Consider the following 18,401-nt stretch of genomic DNA (forward strand, 5'->3'; position numbering starts at 1 on the left):
GTGGTAGAGGTAGAGTTCAGTAATCAGCTTGTGGGAAGAAACTGTCTCTGAATCTGGAAGATTGTGCCTTTATGCTCCTATAATGCTTACCAGAGGGAGAATGTATCATCTATCATCTAGAATCTATCATCAGTAACAACAGTATCAACAGTAACTATCTATTAGTCTCACAGCTATACAATATCGAACTACTGTATAACAAACAAAGCAGGCAATCTGCTCAATGAGTTTACAAAATACTATCAAATTTCTCAAAAAAAATGTGACACCTCTTATCATACCTTTCTCAGCTCTTGTAGACCTATTTGTGTGTTTATCAATTACAAATCATTGTAAAGAATTTCCAAGAATTCAAATAGATACCAAGAAACCACATTTTGCTGAAATTGTACTGCAAACTTTGATCAAAATGTTAATTTTCCTATAAGAATAGATTCATTTCTAGATTTGCATAACAAACGTACGTTGGCTATAAAAGTCTAGCCTTGGTGCTGGACCACTAGTCTCGGTGTTGCATGGTACTGTATATAATGAGTGAAGTCTTGAAAACATTAAGTGCAAATTTAAGCAAATGATTGATTCCAAAACCCCAGGACATACAGTAAGTTTATCTCCACTAATTAACTGGTCAGAGGGACAATTCAAAAGTCAGCTCATCAACTTATGACAGGAGGATATTCTGTGTCATACAATTTTCAGAATTCTTACCTAAGGAGCATATCATGTTTCTTGAAAATGTCTCCTACTTTTTGGGGAAAGGTAAAATTTTTGATTGTGTCTTTTTGTCCATTTATTGTCTAACTGCTTTATCCAGTACAGGATTGTGGGATAGCCTATCCTGGCAAGCAATGGGTACAAGGTGGGGTACACTAGAACATCCATAGGAAACCTACTATACAAACTACTGTACATGCAAATAACACAACAGGTCCAGAATTGAACCTAGGCCCCCAGTGCTGTTAGACTACAATATGCTACTGTGCCTCCCCAATGTGTCTTTAAAATATACAGATATTATGAATCTAAACAGTCATTGTTATCTTAAATAAAGGACACCATTTCCATTGTTCTTGTTGAAACTTTACAAACACGTTAAATTAGTTTGTATGTTGTAAGAGACAGGAGAAGATAATTATCTTTGGTTTCAAAAGTCTAAGAACACCAGGACACTGTTTATTTCTCAGCCTGAAGCTACATTTTTAAACATTGTGAAATTTATGCATGCAATTAAGCCCACCAAGAATTTCTGAGATGTTGAAATGGCTAAACTCTTCAGCTGATTAAACACTTCCCATTTAAAACCTAGAATCCTTTGACACCCGTGATTAGAATTGCACAAAACAGCATTGAAAGTGACACTACAAATCATCAAGGACATCTTGTCAGATGGATTGACATTGATCCCAAGAAAAAAAACACAAGCAGTATATTTTAATTATAGCTAGCATTTAAATTCAAATGGAGGTGAGGCAGTGAGCACAGTTTCATGGCGTTCCTTAAATCATTAAATCTTTTTAGAGAACTTTGCCTTCTTCTGTCTTCTGCTGGATTAACTGCTGCCAATGATGAACTAGTGATACCCTAGTGTTGGTTTTATTTGTATTACACCATAGTTCATTGGTATATTCACAGACTCTCTTACACACCTTCCTCTGTGTCACTGAGAGGATTCAGACACAGTAGGTAGTCTGAGAAATCACTTTAAGTAAAACAGTCTCTTCTAGCCAGGCATACAGGCAGACCCTGAAGGACGTTTTATCTCCTACTGTGCTACAATTTGTTACTCATGGCCAATATCCTCTTTAAACAATCTCCCCAGAAGCTGAGTGAATAAAGTACCTAGGTGGGCTCTTCTGACTGTTTTGATGGATTAACTGTTAGCTCAGACAACTTCTGTTTCTTGTTATATGAGCTTCCTTTCCTTACTGTTACTGCCGTGGGTCACTATAGAGGGATGTGTATTTTGTACAGTTCTTGCACTGACAATAAAGTAGATACTGCAAAAGATGCAGTCACTTTTAATTTGTAGAAGTAATTTGCGATATTGCCAAATGCACCTTAATAAGAGCACGTTACTTCTCAAATTGCTTTTTGTTTTAGAATAGAAGGACCATTGATATAAAAAAATCAGGAAGCAAAAACAAAACCATTGGGCTTAAACATGCTGACTCAGTGATCTATGAAGAAACGATTCTCATTAGTTCAAGAAAAGCAAAAGATGCAACTCTGACCTGTTTAAGTAATTTATATCTGGTATTTTATACTAGTGTGATAGACGTAGGTCTGGCATTTAATGATCTGGGGTATAGAATTGTTTTGCAACAGAAGTTGGCGGACTATTCAAGAGTAACAAGGGAACTATCTCTGTGAGGGACAGGTCATGTCTTAGAAGACCAAGAGCCAATATACCAGTCCAGAAGTGTCACATACATCTGAAGCATCTGTGTAATCATTTCCAGTCAGCAGTGGCAACAACAACAGAAAGCCCAGGAAGAAATAACTAGTGCATCAGCAGAATAGCTCCAGCATGCGTCATAGAAATCATCTCCATATTCTGAGGACTCTCTCTCATGTGACAGCTGAGAAACAATATCATCATCTTCCGTTGGCCAGAGAACTTGTGGCAGCAGAGATAAAGGTGTAATTTTTCACAGATGAAGGTCACTGTGCCATGACAGACCTGATGGAAGACAACGAGTGTAGAGACATCATGGTGAGAGCTTTATTGACAGGTTCGTAGTTTAAGCTAACCCTTGGGGCTGGGATGAAAGTGTACTGTAATGTTGTGTGTAGGAATCTCATTAAGTCACTCTAAAAATGTTTTGGGTACTTTTGCTACAGATTGAAAGATTGAAAGAAATCTTACTGATTAGTAGTAAGTCCTAAACCAACAGCTTTTGCTGTCAAGCCATTCCAGAAATGTTGATTTTTCAGCATGACAATGCAAGACCACACAGTGGTAGGATTACAGTGGCATGACTTGAAGAAAAAATGTTTAGGTTTTACCATAGCCAGCTTTTTTCTCCTGACGTGAATCCAATAGAACATCTGTGGGACTACTGTAGCTCCCTAATGCTGTCTACATGACACAAGAGTGACCAGACAAGATTCACCAGCTGGAGCTCAGAGAGATGATACCTCATTATAGCTTTGTAATGTTTTCATAGTATGCCATGTTTCATACTGAAAACCTAACTTATAATTTTTTTGTTTTGCATTTTTGTATTTGTATGTGTATTTTTTATCTACAGTACCTCTGCTGAAAATATTTGATTGAATCCATTCAATTTGATTGTTATACAGTGTTTTTTGGGGGTATACTGTATCTATTCTGAAGGAGAATATTTTTTGCGAGATGGACTTCAGGTTGCAATATCTAATACATTCTTTACACACATACAGTAGCTTTTAAATAAAAATGTTTTTTTTTCTTTCCTTTCACAGAACATTTCAGAAGCATTGATGGTCACATGAGAGTTATTGTATTGAATTCCACGGGTTTCATTACAGAAGATTTAAATTATGAGTAATGAGTAATTAGTGCTCTTATGAGTAAGTAAAAGTTGTGATTGGGAAAGAAATGGGCTTACAAATGGAGACCCCACTCCTTGTAAGGATCTCAGATAAGGGATGCAACTTCTTAAGCTAACTGCTACTACGCAATCAGTAACTTGACAAAAGATTACATTTGTTTTCTTTCAAATGGATTGAATTAGAAATTCCCAGTTATACTTCATGGTTATCTGAAACTTCCAACTGGGCAAAGATGTGGTGGGAAACCTATTGCAGAGCCTGAAACTCTCACAACCAAACCCTTTCCAAAAGGTTTTTGTTTGAAAGGAACTTCTAATTCAGCAACAGGATTTCCTTTTACCCAGCCCTTGTGTAGAACTGTTAGTCTTTGTAAAACACTTGTGAAATCAAGAATGGACCAACAAATCTCTCCAAGCAAAATAAGTCCCAAATATCAATAAATCAATTAAAAATAATGTCAGCTACATGCTATGTTAAATGTTCTAACATACATACAGTTATTAGCAATATCACCAATGCCTCAATGTTTAAAAGAAACACATCTGAGCATTTGATTTGCTATTACCATATTGTTACTATCAATTTATATAAAGACATCATGTGATATTAATACGCTATGTCTGCATACCAACATTTTTGCATGCATTTGTCATTTCCTGTCAATATGAATTAAAAAGGAGCATGTTCCCAATTAAGTATTGTGGCAGTTGGTGCTAGTGTCACAACTCTTGGGTCCTATATTAAATTCTGGACTGGAGATTAGACACATTCTCACTGAGTCTGCATAAGTTTTCTCTGGTTACTTCAGTTCTCTCCCACTTCCCAAAGACATAATTTTGGGGTTAATTAGTATTTCTATATTGTGTGTGTCAGCCACTGTGGTGACTTTGTCAATGCCTCTCTAGTTTCATAATACTTGAATCAGATCACCTCAAAGTCTTCTCTGTTCAGGGATTAAAAAGTTCATCAGTGTAGGACATTCCCACGTCAGAATGTACAGAATCTTTTCTCTAGATTGATTCCAGAGCAGCTACATTCAGCAATGTCCATAGAAGAAAATCATCTTTGAGTACAAAAGACAGATAGTATTGTAATCCACACTATCAGCGATGAAGTACAGGTATATAAAGAAAGCAAAAAAAAACGTTTTAACTGAATTTAAAGTTTTTAAATAGTCAAGTCAATATCTATAGATAAGTAAAGTTTTTTTTTGGCATTTTAGCATTTATGATGTAAAACCTTTTTTAAATCACTGTTGATGATTTTTGTTAGAAAACCTTCAAGTTTACAAATGAGTATTTATATCTGTGCATTAACATATTTCTAAAAGAGCTGCAAAGAGAGCACTCTCACAATAAAGGAAAACAGGTTACATGATGCAGACATTGAGGACTAAGTGCTGGCAATGGGAACACCACCAAATGAAGCTATACTAAGCAATAAATTACTGGTAAAGTACATGGGAGTGACAGGATGAGTATAACTGGTAAGCAGGTCCCAAGGGCTTGAGTGGGAAATTAAGTGGAGCTGAAATAGTTGTTTGCTCAGATTGTTCAAAGGCTGCATTCTACAGTGAGGTGTAAATTTCACAGAACGTTTTCAGTTACATGTCTAAGCTCAGATTTCGAAGGAGTGGGAAGATGTCCAGTTCGAAGCTACTGTACACAGACACACATTTTTTAAACCGTCAGCTAACGTCTGTCAATCCTAAATTGTTGTTTTTTGTATTGCACAGCTATGCACAAAGTTAGTAAACATAAAATATTAATTTAAAAACAAATGTTACCAGTATTTCCTTACATTCTTAGACACTCGTGCAGTCAGTTTTTTTTAGTTGGTTTAACATATAAGATTATTTAGCCATTTCATTCCATATCCAAATGCTAAAATGCATAAAAACAAGGCATTTATTAAAAATGGCATTCATGCTACTTTAAAAAATGGTTTTGTCCATATCTTCATTTATACAGACTGAAATCTAAATCTGGAAATTCATACTCATTAAAGTACACAATCACAGCATCACTTCCGTATTGTGTTTAGGATTTGAGAATGAAGAGTCATTTCTTGAGGAACTTTGTGGATAGGATTTGACCTCTTGCGATTTCCACTGCTGAAAACTAAATGTTTGCCACGCTAGATGGATTCCATTGTTAAAAAGGGCTGAACTGGGATCACAACTTCCAGTTTTTCGGATCTGGTGTAAATCCACAACAACGAGCTTGGTTTTGTTGCTTAATAATAGTTCCTTTAAGAAAACATCTACATTAGAATTTATTATTTGGGTTATTCAATCCATACATTTGACCATGTTAGAATATACTGTACCCTATGCTTATCTCAGAGATTTGAGTGATTTTAAGTACTTGGAAACTTTAAATAAATTTCATATTATAAACATTTTTTAATTTAGTTGCGTATCCCTTTCCGGAAATAAATGCATGAAGTCCATTGCACTCACCAAACTCGTTATGCAACCTTTTGGGATGCTTTGCTGCAGTCAAGAGTTGCGTACTCTTTGAGTGTTCCAATTTTAACTTGTGCATGTAATATGTATCCACTTTTGGATTGAAATCTGGCAATTGACGTGACAGTCTAAAGCTTTCGATGTTTTTTCCTGATGAAAACCTTTATAATACTAAAGAAGTATTATACTCTTAGTTTGTAGTAGTTCAGGTGGGTAGCTGCATCAGCATGCGTAGGCTGCAAAGGAACAAGTACTGTAATACAGTAGGTTTATTCCATGCTGAAAAAAAGAAGAAAGAGAACACAACGTTTCGGCCGTGGAGCCTTTTTCAGGTGTGAGGCTTCAGGTGTGAGGCTTTATAATACTTCTTTAGTATTATAAAGGTTTTCATCAGGGAAAAACATCGAAAACTTTAGACTGTCACGTCAATTGCCAGATTTCAATCCAAAAGTGGATACATATTACAGTACATGCACAAGTTAAAATTGGAACACTCTTAGTTTGCATGTCTTTATACACGTATTGGCATGAAGAATTTTTCTACTAGGATTTTCACATTTAGATATGCTGTGAAAGCCATGGAAATCAAAATGTAAATGTTAACATAGTTCTGAGCATTATTGTTAAATGTTTTAGCATTGTGATGGTTTGTAAAGGTTAAAGTCTGGCTAACAATTTGACTAAACTCAGTAAATGGTATTTTTCATGCAGTAATACTTTAAACTGTTAATTACAGTGACAGCAAATAGTGCAGGTATTAACAGCTTTCACCTGAGCCTTGGATGAATGGTCTTAACGTTGATGCAGCTGTGATCAATTTCAACTGATAAATCCTTTTTTACTAGGATACCATGTCTTGCATCTGACTTTTTGTTTTCATATGTATTAAGAAGATATTCAGCACCATTTAGACAACTGAACTTTTCATGGCCTTGGGTTGTATGAATAGTAATTAGACCATACATCATTAAACAGTAAAAAAAAACATTTTGAGTGAAACAATTTTGTATCAGGAGCTGCTTTTACAGGGAACAGAAGGCTTTCAAGCATACCTGTCACAAAATGAAATTGATATCTTTGTTTTCTTTTTTTCTCTGTCTCTGTTCTCGGCAATGACAGTGGCTTTGAAAGTTGAGGTAGCTTGTATTGTGTGTAAGTAACCATTATGTTTTGATCTGACTCATGAAGTACACTCAACTCTTTTGAAATCTATGTCAGACTATGTCAGACTTGGTTCACTCTATGGGAAACTGTGTCACTTAAAAGGACACAGGACAGGGGGTGCAGCATTTTTAAAATTCCCTAAAATAACTCCCACCGTGAGTCAAAAACATTAAATTAACTGAAATTCATTTTGAAAAGGTCATTCATTCAAAGCTTTCATTATCATTATGTATTTAAGAGTCCACAGAACCAATTGGGAGAAGAGATCTACCAGACAACCACATAGTTATCATTCTACCAGAAAGTTTTGAAGTTTTTATAGAATTCTGTAAACATCATAAATGTTAGTTGAGAAAGTGAAAGTCCTGCTGTGTGTCTGATGAAAGTTTTCAGAACAAAACCTTTTCTTGTATAGTTTTGTTAAATGTAATTGCCAAATGAGCACACCCATGATGAGTAAACACATATTAATACAATGCTTATTAAATTCATCAATTATCTGACTCAATTTGAAACCTGAACCTATCCTTTCATCTTGTCATACTGACACCTTGGGAAACTGCAGCTCTAATGTGGAACTGTGGGGAAATGACCTCCAGCACATTGAGAAAGTATTGAGAAGAATGTCTCTTTTCACAGCTGGGAATTGAAGAAAGCATTGAAATAAGACTGAGGTACTGTATTGTTATCAAACTGTATGAGTTGATGAATGTGACTCAGTACATCTAGCTACGTACCATCACTTGCTGTTACTGACAACTCAGTTGGGATATACAATACGGGCAGTTTACCAGGTTGCCACAAGACCTAGCCTATAGTTTCCTGTTCCATCATTAGTTTCCTAATTAGCTCCTTTCTGAAGCTCAGCCTGTAATTGCATGGTATCCTGCATCGTAATCCCACCTATTCATCTGTAGGTGCTCTATAGTGTTTCTCAGGCTGGGTAACACAGCTGTGTAGAGTACAATGAGGAACAAATGCTCCACCACACCACCGCCGCAGAAAAGCCTTGAATAAACATACAGAATAATAAGCACCTGGTTAAGTGCACATTGTAAGCTTTGTGAGCCAACAGGAAAGTCCTTGGCTGTCGACAAAAGCACCATTTGTTAACCAGAAAGCCACGCAAGTCTGAAGTACCCATTGTATTCTACAACACGTACTGTAGGTTGGGTTCCTGGTATTTTAACATTCATTGTCTGTAAAAGGCTCTACCCATGGCAAATTACAAGGAGATTCAGAAACCCCAGTCTCTATTCTCTTCCCTCTCAACAAAGTGATGTCTTTACTTCAAAATCCTAAAAACATTTCCCCCACAAAATAATTCAATTTTCAAACTTTGCTCTTTAAAGCTTATGCCTAAACAATAAGCACTCACTATTGGGTACAGAAGTGTTAAAAATAAGCATAAAAATGGAATTAACAAGAAGTCAGTTGATAATTGTCTTCTAAAGCAAACAGTCACATGTATTTTGTGTTTTCTGTCTTGCTGAACATCTTTTCATTGTTCTTCTGTGCAGTGTACTGTATACAGCCTTTAACCTGTCACAGACAGAAAACTGAACTTAAATCGTAGTGTTAAAGCCATCTAAGATAATAAAGGAACCAGATGAATATGTCATATGCCAGCATATGTCTAACCCAGTCTTATTTTGTAAACAAATTGATATTCACATCTTTTTTAAATTGGTATCTGCTGGTAATAAACAAATATAACCAAAGTAAAAGCCACTGTATAACCCAGGCTTGTCAAATTGTCCTTGTAGCTAAAATAAATCATCCTTACACTTATATAGTGCTTTTCTGGACACTCCACTCAAAGTTCTTTACAGCAAAAGGGAACTCCCCTCCATAACCACCAATGTGCAGCACCCAATGGGATGATGTAACAGCAGCCAAAGTGCGTCAGTACGCTCACTATAATGAAGTAATGAAGCCAATTTAAATATGAGAATTAAGAGGTCATGACTGGTAAATCTGGCCAGAAAACCAGGGTTACACCCCAAGTCCTAGCCCTGGCTATTTGTGTATGATATATATGTGCATCATGGCAAAATTAATAGTTTGATACATCATCTCCTAACAGTTTGAAATGATCACATTGATATGTTTGGATATTTTCTGGTTATATTTTTTTAAGTGAGCCCCATATCACATGTCTTCAACTCAATATTGCTAATACGTGTACATGTGAATGCATTAAATGCTTATAGCCTGGCCGTCTTTTTCCTACTTTTTAACCTCATTTCTGTAGGTTTGTTACTCAGCATAAATAGGAGACATGTTCTAACAAAAAACAGGAAAAAATATCTAGAGCTTCAACAACAAACACCCCTCTTGCCAGAATGTTCAGAAAGTGTCTGTTATCAGATTATTTCCTGTTTTGCGGTCTTTCTGGGTGAGCAGTTTGCTTTCTTTTTGTAGTGACAGTTAAGGAGTAGCAGAAATGGACACAACATTGAACTACTTGTTCCAACTCTTTGCTGGTCTCTGCTAGCTCACAGGTATACAGCAACTAGTCAGAACTGCAAAGGCCACATGAAATATCTTTAATGGTTAATTGGGATCTGTGGAGAAAAACAATCTTCAAGGATGTGAGGGTATGGAATGCTAAAAGAGAAGGAAGTAAGTGCTTGTTAATGCTTGTTAATGCTTGTTAATGAGGATTCATTTGTCACAAGTACAAAAGAATAAATATAAAGCCAGCCAGTCTGTTCTGTATTGCTGTCCCACAGAACCAAACAGGACCGCTCTAGTATCAAATGAACTTGTCAAGGACTCTCAGTAGATCAACAGGGCATTTGATTATGCTATAAACATGAAGAACCATTAGGGATTTGCTATTATTGGGTAAACTGTAAGCAGGTAAAATCACATTTCTTTAACATAGCAGCATTCCCTGTCTGGAGAAACCCACTTGAGAGTCAGTCTAACATTTAGATGTTAGAATTCATACTGTAGGCGTGTGCAATGGTTTCATATTTACATTTTCACACTGAGTCTTACAGGCCTATGCTTCCTGACAATTCAGATTTTAAAAAGAGCAAACAATATTCATGGCATGGCTAAAGCAAGCTTTATCATGATTAAAAAAAAACTTTGTTTAATAATGTTTTCCTATTCTTTCCAGGATAGAAACTTTAAAAACCTCCTACTAAGTATGCAGTTCTTTAAATGTAACCCCAGTTACCTTAATGTGTGTTTCTCTTTTAGACAAAATCACATCTTAAAAAGCTGAGTAGGCATTGCATACAGCAAACTACAGTACAAAATATCTTACTACACATGGACCGCTACACACTGGAACATTCGTTCAGAACACATACAATTTCATCTCCATGGCCTTGGGGATCCATCACAAATTATAAATGCTACATGAAGGGTTTATAGAATATAGGTGAGGACTTTGTGTTTTGGTCTTAAGTTAATTTGCAGACACTTTTGTTATACGTGTACTGTACAGTATGTCCTCAACAGTTCACTCAGAAAAAATAGGGATTTCTTTTATTTCACAGGAAAAAAACTCTAACCTGAAGACAAACTGGAGATCCAGGAAAAATAAATGAGAGGAATAGGAAGATATAGATCTGACATTGTTAAAAAAGAGTGTGATAAACATAATAGTCACAACAACATACCTTTCTGTAGCCTTTTGGTGGATAATGCAAACAATTACTGAAATATTTCTTTCAAATCACAGTACAATGCCAGCTATTTCCAGCAAAGAGAAAGCCGAGACTCAGCAGACATTCTTGAAAGAAGCTCTGCCAAATGAAACAGATTCACAAAAGTAGCCTTTAAAACTTAATTATTGCATAGTCCATATGTTAAGAGGAAATATACAGAAGCCTTTGACAAGACATGTCTTAACACATTTTATTCGATTTGTCTGATCACTGAGGGGATTATGGAGAAATACAAAAGAAGTACAATAAGAACAGAACTTTAAGGCATGTAGGAAAGTATCAAATTGATATTAATCCTAAGGAGCCAATGATGAATCAATGAACTTTGATTGTGACATTCTGGATGAGCTTCTACAGCACTTTATACTGCCTACACGTGTATAAGTTACCATGAGTTGCTATGATTATGTTTCTGGACAATGAGAGTTCGAAATTGTTAAATGAGAAGCTTTGTTTCTTCTCACCTAAACTGTAAACGGTGTATTCCTAAGACTCAAAGTTGTTCTAATAGTAGAAAATATGACTGGGTGCGTTGATGAATTTTTGATTGTGTTTACACACTACCTTTGCACAGTGCTCTATACTGTACATTTACATAATAGTGTGTTTGCGGCAGTGTATACTGAAAAGGCAGAAATTAATTCCAGAGGTAATAAAAACTGTAGGTGAGAGGTAAAAGGAAAAGAAAAAATATTTACTGGGCATGGGTATTAGATTTCATTGTCCTTATTCACTGCTGGAAAGAACAGCCAGCAGTCTGAAGGGGGCCTCTGAGGCAATATTGTCTCACTAGATAAAGCTTTCCTCTAGGGGACAGGGATCACTGCGAGAGAAGCTGAAGACACTGCAGGATAAAACAGAAACAAAGAAATGGTTTATTAGTCAGTGGTTAAGCCCAATTAAACAATGTCATCTGACCCTTTTAAAACAAGCAGTGCAAGACTTGATGCACTTTTTAACAGCATTACATGTGCCAAGATAACCAGAAGAGGTTTTCTTTGGGACGAAAAGAAGGATGAGTTCAATACGATAGGTGCTTTGAAAATGAACCTCCCTTTAATCAAATTGCATTTGTCAACTTTGGCGTATTCTGGCAGGGTTCCATGACTGCAATACATGGAAGAAATCTAAGTGCTGGACTGTGTTGTGCACCATGACACTTTTCCCACCCAAAAATAAGTTGTAAGGTAGACAGCATTGCTAAAATGAAAATAAATATTTTTCAAACATGCAAAATATTGGGGCAGTTTTAGATACAGTAGGAATGAGTGCTATAAACATAAATACTCAAATACACAAGGCTATCAAAATGTACAATAATGACCTACTATGACAAATCTGGATTTAAACATCTTTTTTGAAAATCTGGTGATCCCGTCACTGCTAGGGTGCCTGATAATCGCTTGATCTACTGATAAGCACACAGATAGTAACACAAATAGAGAATGGTGCTTGCAGGAGCAATAGATTTACATAAAAGACAGTCAAGCAGTCAAGGATTTGCATATATTTAAACATGTTTTACATGTGATATTAAATAAAACCTTGCATTTGAACTTTGCATGTGCCAAAATCTTGTTTTTCTTTACACTTGGAATTGCCATTTATTATTTTAATTTCTATACTTGTCTCCTCCACGATAAAATCAGTTAGACAGGAGGAGTGATGCAGCTGTGTTTGGTCACTGTTGTACAGCAAATCAAGAAAAACCTACAGTATATACTGTAGTTGAAGCCTAGCCAGTGAAACTTGGGCCTCTAGAGTGCCATGTGTGGTTTCCACCCTTCTTCCCATTTGATTATTATTTTATATTTTGTCTATATTTTCTATCCAGACACCATCCTATGGTGTCCCTTTTCCTGAAATTGCAAAATGGTCCATACATAGGTTTTTAATTAGGATTTAGTATGAATCATATGATTTAAAACTTTAATGCTCCATCTATACTTCTAAGTATAAGATAAATTACATTAAGTGTCAGCAAGTAATAATAATAATATGTTGATTACATACTGTAAGTATTCAGACCCATGAACTCAATATTTGGGAGCAAAAAAATTACAGCCATCTTTTTTTGCTGGTTTTCTACCTTGGTGCAAATTTTGCCCATTTGCTTCGGCACATTTTTCAAGCTGTCTCACACTGTTTGGGAATTGCTTATGGACAGAGGTTTTCAAGTCTTTCTGCAAATTCAATAGAATTCAAGTCAGGGCATTGACTGGGTCACTCAAAAACATTCATTTTCTTATTGTTAAGATGATCCAGTATAATGCCTTGTTATAACGCCTATGCTTTAGGTCATTGTCCTGTTGAAAGTTGAATGTTTCATTGGGGTTCAGGTCTATGTCCACTAGGATTTGCAAGTACTGTAAGTTCCAATCAGCCTTGACAAGCTTTACGGTCTGTGGTGAGCAGAAACAGAATTATTCCATACAACTGCCACACCAGTACTGGACAGTAGACAAAGCATTCTGACCTCTGACGTATTTTAGCTACTGGCTGTTCTAGACTAGCACATAACAAAAACAGTAGTATTTGAATGACCGAAATACAATGTGTTAATTTAATGTATCCCATTTTGAGTTAGACATGTGTTGTTGGTGCTTATCCTTTGTTAAAAATGAACTTTTTTTTTTTACTTATATCAATTTTATTCTGCTCTTTAACTTCAACAAGACTTTAACATTAAGAATAAGGTACAGAAAAAAATCAACACAGCATCAAAAATAGTGATAATTATGCAATGGATGCCACTACAAAGCGTAACTCTGATATCTGAAATCTATTTGATCCACATTTTCAAAGAATGTGAATGTGTTTAAAGGCCATTAAACACTTCATTTGTGGATTTAAGAGTATGATCATGTAACCACAGAATCCACTGCCTGTCTTTGGAAAAGAAACCTTTTCTGGAGGGTCCAGACATAATTCTTTTTACCCTACAGTTATGCTTTAAAGGGATAATAAAGATGGGCGGAGGGAACAGGGAGCCCATGAGGTGAAAGACAAACTGAGCTGTTCGCCCTAGGCGATAATGAAACAGACGAAGAAGAGAAATTAAATCCCGAAGGAGGCTGGGGTTTAAAGAGAGATTTTATCAGATCAAGACAACACTGACATTTAAAGAGGAGTGAATTAGTCTTAGCTCAAGTCTTTCATTTCATCTGTACCACTACTTGTTTAATACCCACATAATTGTACAGCACCTATTTATCCTCTTTATCAAGTAGTTGAGATTTCTCAGTTTTTCAGCAAAGGGGAGATGTTTTTATAAGTAGAAGAAGACATAAATGCTTTTCAGTTAGATATCTTCTGCTTGTGAACCATTTTTAAAACTGTGAACTGATACATGCAATTATTGTATGAGATTTATCCGAACACTTTGCGTCACCCTAATTTTTATGCCAGAGTGGAAATTTCTCTCCCGCACAGAAGAAATACTGCTACCCTTTCCAAATAGCCATGAAAGCACTGTAGACTGTTCTCCCATATTAAAGTGCAGTTTAAAATTGACAACATGAGAGCATTTTAAGAGTGTTCAAAAGCACACCTGCTGACATATAGTAAATCTTCCACATACCACCAGGGCAGATAGGCATACCCCAGTCTAATGTTAGGTTCTCTAGTGCTTTTAAGATCAATTCAGACTTGCCCTTTCAATTCAAACTCTTCAGAGCATATATCTCCATTTCAGTGGATCTGGTTCTCTTGATGAAATGCGAACAAATGAAAGAACAAATTGCAGTGATTTTGACTGCAACTAAGAAACAAACAACTGTGTCTGACAGTGTTCAGTATATGCTGTATTTTGCAATATGCTGAGGAATACATTTAAATAAGGTAATACAAAGATAAAAAGTCTTAATTCAATAATTAATAGGGATTAATTTGGATTAATACCTACTTCCCAGTAATTTTAGACATGACATGACCATTTTGAAGGACCTTAAATATAACTTGGATAAAAAGATAGCAATAGCATAAAGTAGGTATGCATGCTTGTGTGTACAAGGGTATAAATATGTCCAAATTTACCAAAAAGGCTTTAATAAGCAAAAAGGAAATTCACAAGAGCACTGAAAAATAAAATACACTATATACAGTACACAAATGTCACGTCTGGTAATTGAAAGGAAGTGCCCTGTTTGACAATATATATCTTTTCATAACTTTTATTCTGGACACCAGGATTTTTCTGCAGTCGGACATAAACTCTGGCTTTTATTCTCCTGCTAATGACTTTGTCTTAAGTTGTAACTATTAAAGGCTTCGCGAATGTGGTAATGTTCTTAACACTCTGTGAGGCAGCCACAGCTGGAAAAGCAACTAGGCTCTCAATTTTATTTTACTTCTTTTGCAAATTTAGAGCAAATATATGCATATAGAGCCCATGTAAGGCTGGACTCAAAACTAAAGCGTATTTATAGAGATTCCTTGTTAATTTACAGTTGGACTCAATGTGAAAGTGTATGTATAACATTCTTCTCTAGTACTACTGTACTGTATGTTTATAGTCTAAATACAAGCTGTGTACTGTGAGCTATTTTGCTTTTTCCATCAGCTCTCTGAAGAAAGGTCTGAAACTGTTTTTGCAATGCCTGCATTCCACATTTGCTTTATGTGTGGTGAAAAACTCTAATGATAAGTTATGATACTTTTCCGTCTTTTTTCATCACCGGATTGTACTAATGCTTTTCACATTTTTCCTTTCAACCATTTTCAGCTTGTACTTTACTAATGCTGTACAGCTTGCCGGACTGGTTAAGATGAAAGGAGATACTGTATCTGGTCAAGAAAAAAACAGTACCTTGACCAGAGCTCCCATTGTCAGCAGGACAGAGGAGTGGAAGAGTTCTCACTGTTTGTATATTAAATGGACATATAACTGAAACAGGCGGATTTTCCTCTTTCACTTTTTCTCAAACTGCTACTGTATTGCTGTTTATTTCTTGGGTTCCTAATAGTTGTTTTCTATGGAGGTGCATATAACACTGTTGTGTACTGAAAGCTTAGTACTGAGCCTGATGTCTGAGAGGAAGAAGGGTCTGGAACAAGCTGTCCATGTTTCAAATAAAGGCTGGATGGGTTTCTTGGGTCATTTAGTAGATTCTAGCTCCCCCTGTGACCCTAAATTAGAAGAATGCGGTTAGAAAATGTAAGGGTGGAATAGCAGAACATTAAGAAATGGTATTAAAATCCGTAACTGTTAACTGTTTTTGAAACAGAAGTGTGATGGCTATGGGGATGATTATCCTTCATTTGTGACTGTCTAAACACAGAACAGTGACGGATGTTTGCAAAGACTGAAATGAGACCACAAATGGGAGGTTAATGCAGGAGCTTTGCATTCCTATAAGATACTGGGGCCTCTTCTAGGAAAATTACAGCATGCTGCCAACCAGCCTATGAAAACAGCATGAGGCATAGTAGACAGTATTGGGTCTAGAGTCTCATTAACATGTCATGCTGGCTTTTTTAACATAAAATTAATAACAACAAGCATCAGATAGTTAGCTTTTGAGAATGATATATGATATTTTCATGGGGTGAAGGCAGGAAGCCTGAGGTGTCTGCTATATTTTTCCTTTGCGTTTCTTGCTGGTGTCTGAAAAGTGGGGTGGGGAGCTACGTGACGTCAGTAACTTGTACAAGTGGGTGTATCCTGCAGAATGGAAAACTTGAGGTCACCTGCTTTTTCTAGGACACAATCATGCTAATGAAAAGTTTCTACAGTATACTGTTTATTAATGCCCATAGAGCATATTTACACAGGCCTCAACACTATTTAGCGAATCTCTGAAAGAAAGAAAGCAGTATATTACACAACAGGTGACTTTGTTTTTATTCTTCTATTCCATTCTTTTGTTTAATCCTTTGTTTTCATGGCATGCAAACTTGTAAGTAGATGTGTTTCAATACTTCACTATCTCTTTCTATTTTCTTTCAAAGAAAAATACATTTCCAGGGAATAAAACATTCCCGATTTACTTCACTTAACAAAAAATATTTACCCTATAGTATTCTGTCTACAGGGAAACACATGTTTTCTTTAGTACAACATCTTTTTAAAAAAAAAGTAAAATCCCCTTTAAATGTTAGCATGACCCCTTTCAATTGGGATTGGAATTGAGACAAAATAAAATATAATAGATTAACATGAACAGTTGTATTTTTATTTTAGCTTATTGTACAACAGACATCTTTTGTTACAAGCAATTTGTTTGAAAATATAAGAAAGCTTTGAAACTTGACTGCCCAGTTCTTGGGTTTCTTTGTGTCATTATCAGCAATAGGTACAGCACCAATATAGACAGTGAACCCTTACTTCACCATGTCCGTTAAATGTCCATTGAATTGTCTTAAAGCCAAATTGCGCTGTAATACGTCTGCAGTTAGTGAGATAAGGAACAACAAAGCTTTAGCTTTAAGTGGAAAAATTTCTTTGACATCTGTGAAGTACAGGACTTTGTACTTCAGAGCACAGAGAGATGTTTCAAATGTCAGGTTAAGGGAATGGAAGAGGAAACAGAGAAAGCTGCTAAACAGTCAAACCAGAATGACCAAGCTAAATCAGACAAAACAAGTTACACTTGTCTTTGCCCCAAACAGGCATACAGTAATTTGAACAATGATGCATAAATGAGACACATTTGGGCCCTAACACAAACCAATTTGAACAATACTGTACTGCATGTGCAAATAACTAAAGCAATATAATATGTAAGACATTTCTTTGTGATGTAATAAAAATAATACCGGCAGATAAGGATTTGTGTGATAGTTTAGGGTTAAGGCAGCCTTTAGGTGCTAGTTACAAATTATGGTTAATATGCTTTATATTCTATTTCACTTTGTTGCAACACAACATCCTGTGTAAATCATTGCAACGTTTCTTTTTCTGCACTTCCATCCGATTGCAGCTAAGCCCATTCACTTTTATAATACCTTAGCCAAGGTGTTTCTAGTCCTGCTCCTGGTGTGCTACAATACCATATGTTTTATAATTCTGAGATAGTTTTAAAATGCTATTCATGGACCACAGTTGTGTTCATCAGACAAATGACTTGATTACTTGATCAATAACTTGCTTGTTCCTAATCTTTAGAAGTAAGGGGCCTGTAACCCTTGCCTTATCCTCTCACTATGCACACAGGCAATAAGGTCACTTACAGGCAGGGATTCCCAGTCCCTACTGGTTTCTCTTCCAGCTCTTGGTTACACATCTGAAATGAATTAATAATAGAATTAATGAGAATTGTCTGACTGTTTTCAACTCTTACATTTGTTTGACATAACTTTTCAACGATTGAATTTCAAAAGGAAAATCAAATCCCAATTGCCCTATCAGGCCGCTCATTAGTTCAATTAAGGCTTTGATTAGGTATTTAAAGCTGAGCTGGAATGAAAACCAGCAGGTGTGTGGTCCTCTAGGACCAGGATTGGGAACCCCATGTCTTCAAGAAAGCTGCACCTGGGGGACAGACAGAGGGAAGTTTCTCAATTTCTCAGTCACAGTGGGATATAAGATAGATACACTTAGGAAACATTGA

At 36.1% G+C, this 18,401-nt stretch overlaps 1 protein-coding gene across 2 annotated transcripts in view; it reads left to right on the plus strand.

The window, feature by feature from the left end:
* Window positions 1–9,623: 9,623 nt before the first annotated feature.
* nedd9 (neural precursor cell expressed, developmentally down-regulated 9) overlaps window positions 9,624–18,401 on the plus strand; it is a 59,355-nt gene continuing 50,577 nt past the window's right edge. The window contains exon 1 of one of the 2 annotated variants that reach the window (XM_015357720.2): window positions 9,624–9,790. Coding sequence is in view for 1 of the 2 variants with exons in the window: in XM_006635856.3 (XP_006635919.3) it covers window positions 9,773–9,790 (18 nt within the window). In the remaining variant the exon portion in view is untranslated. The remainder of the gene's footprint in view (window positions 9,791–18,401) is intronic. The other variant, XM_006635856.3, reaches the window with a different exon arrangement.

The sequence above is a fragment of the Lepisosteus oculatus genome, chromosome 10 (assembly GCF_040954835.1).
Source record: "Lepisosteus oculatus isolate fLepOcu1 chromosome 10, fLepOcu1.hap2, whole genome shotgun sequence".
Classification (NCBI taxonomy): Eukaryota; Metazoa; Chordata; class Actinopteri; order Semionotiformes; family Lepisosteidae; genus Lepisosteus; species Lepisosteus oculatus.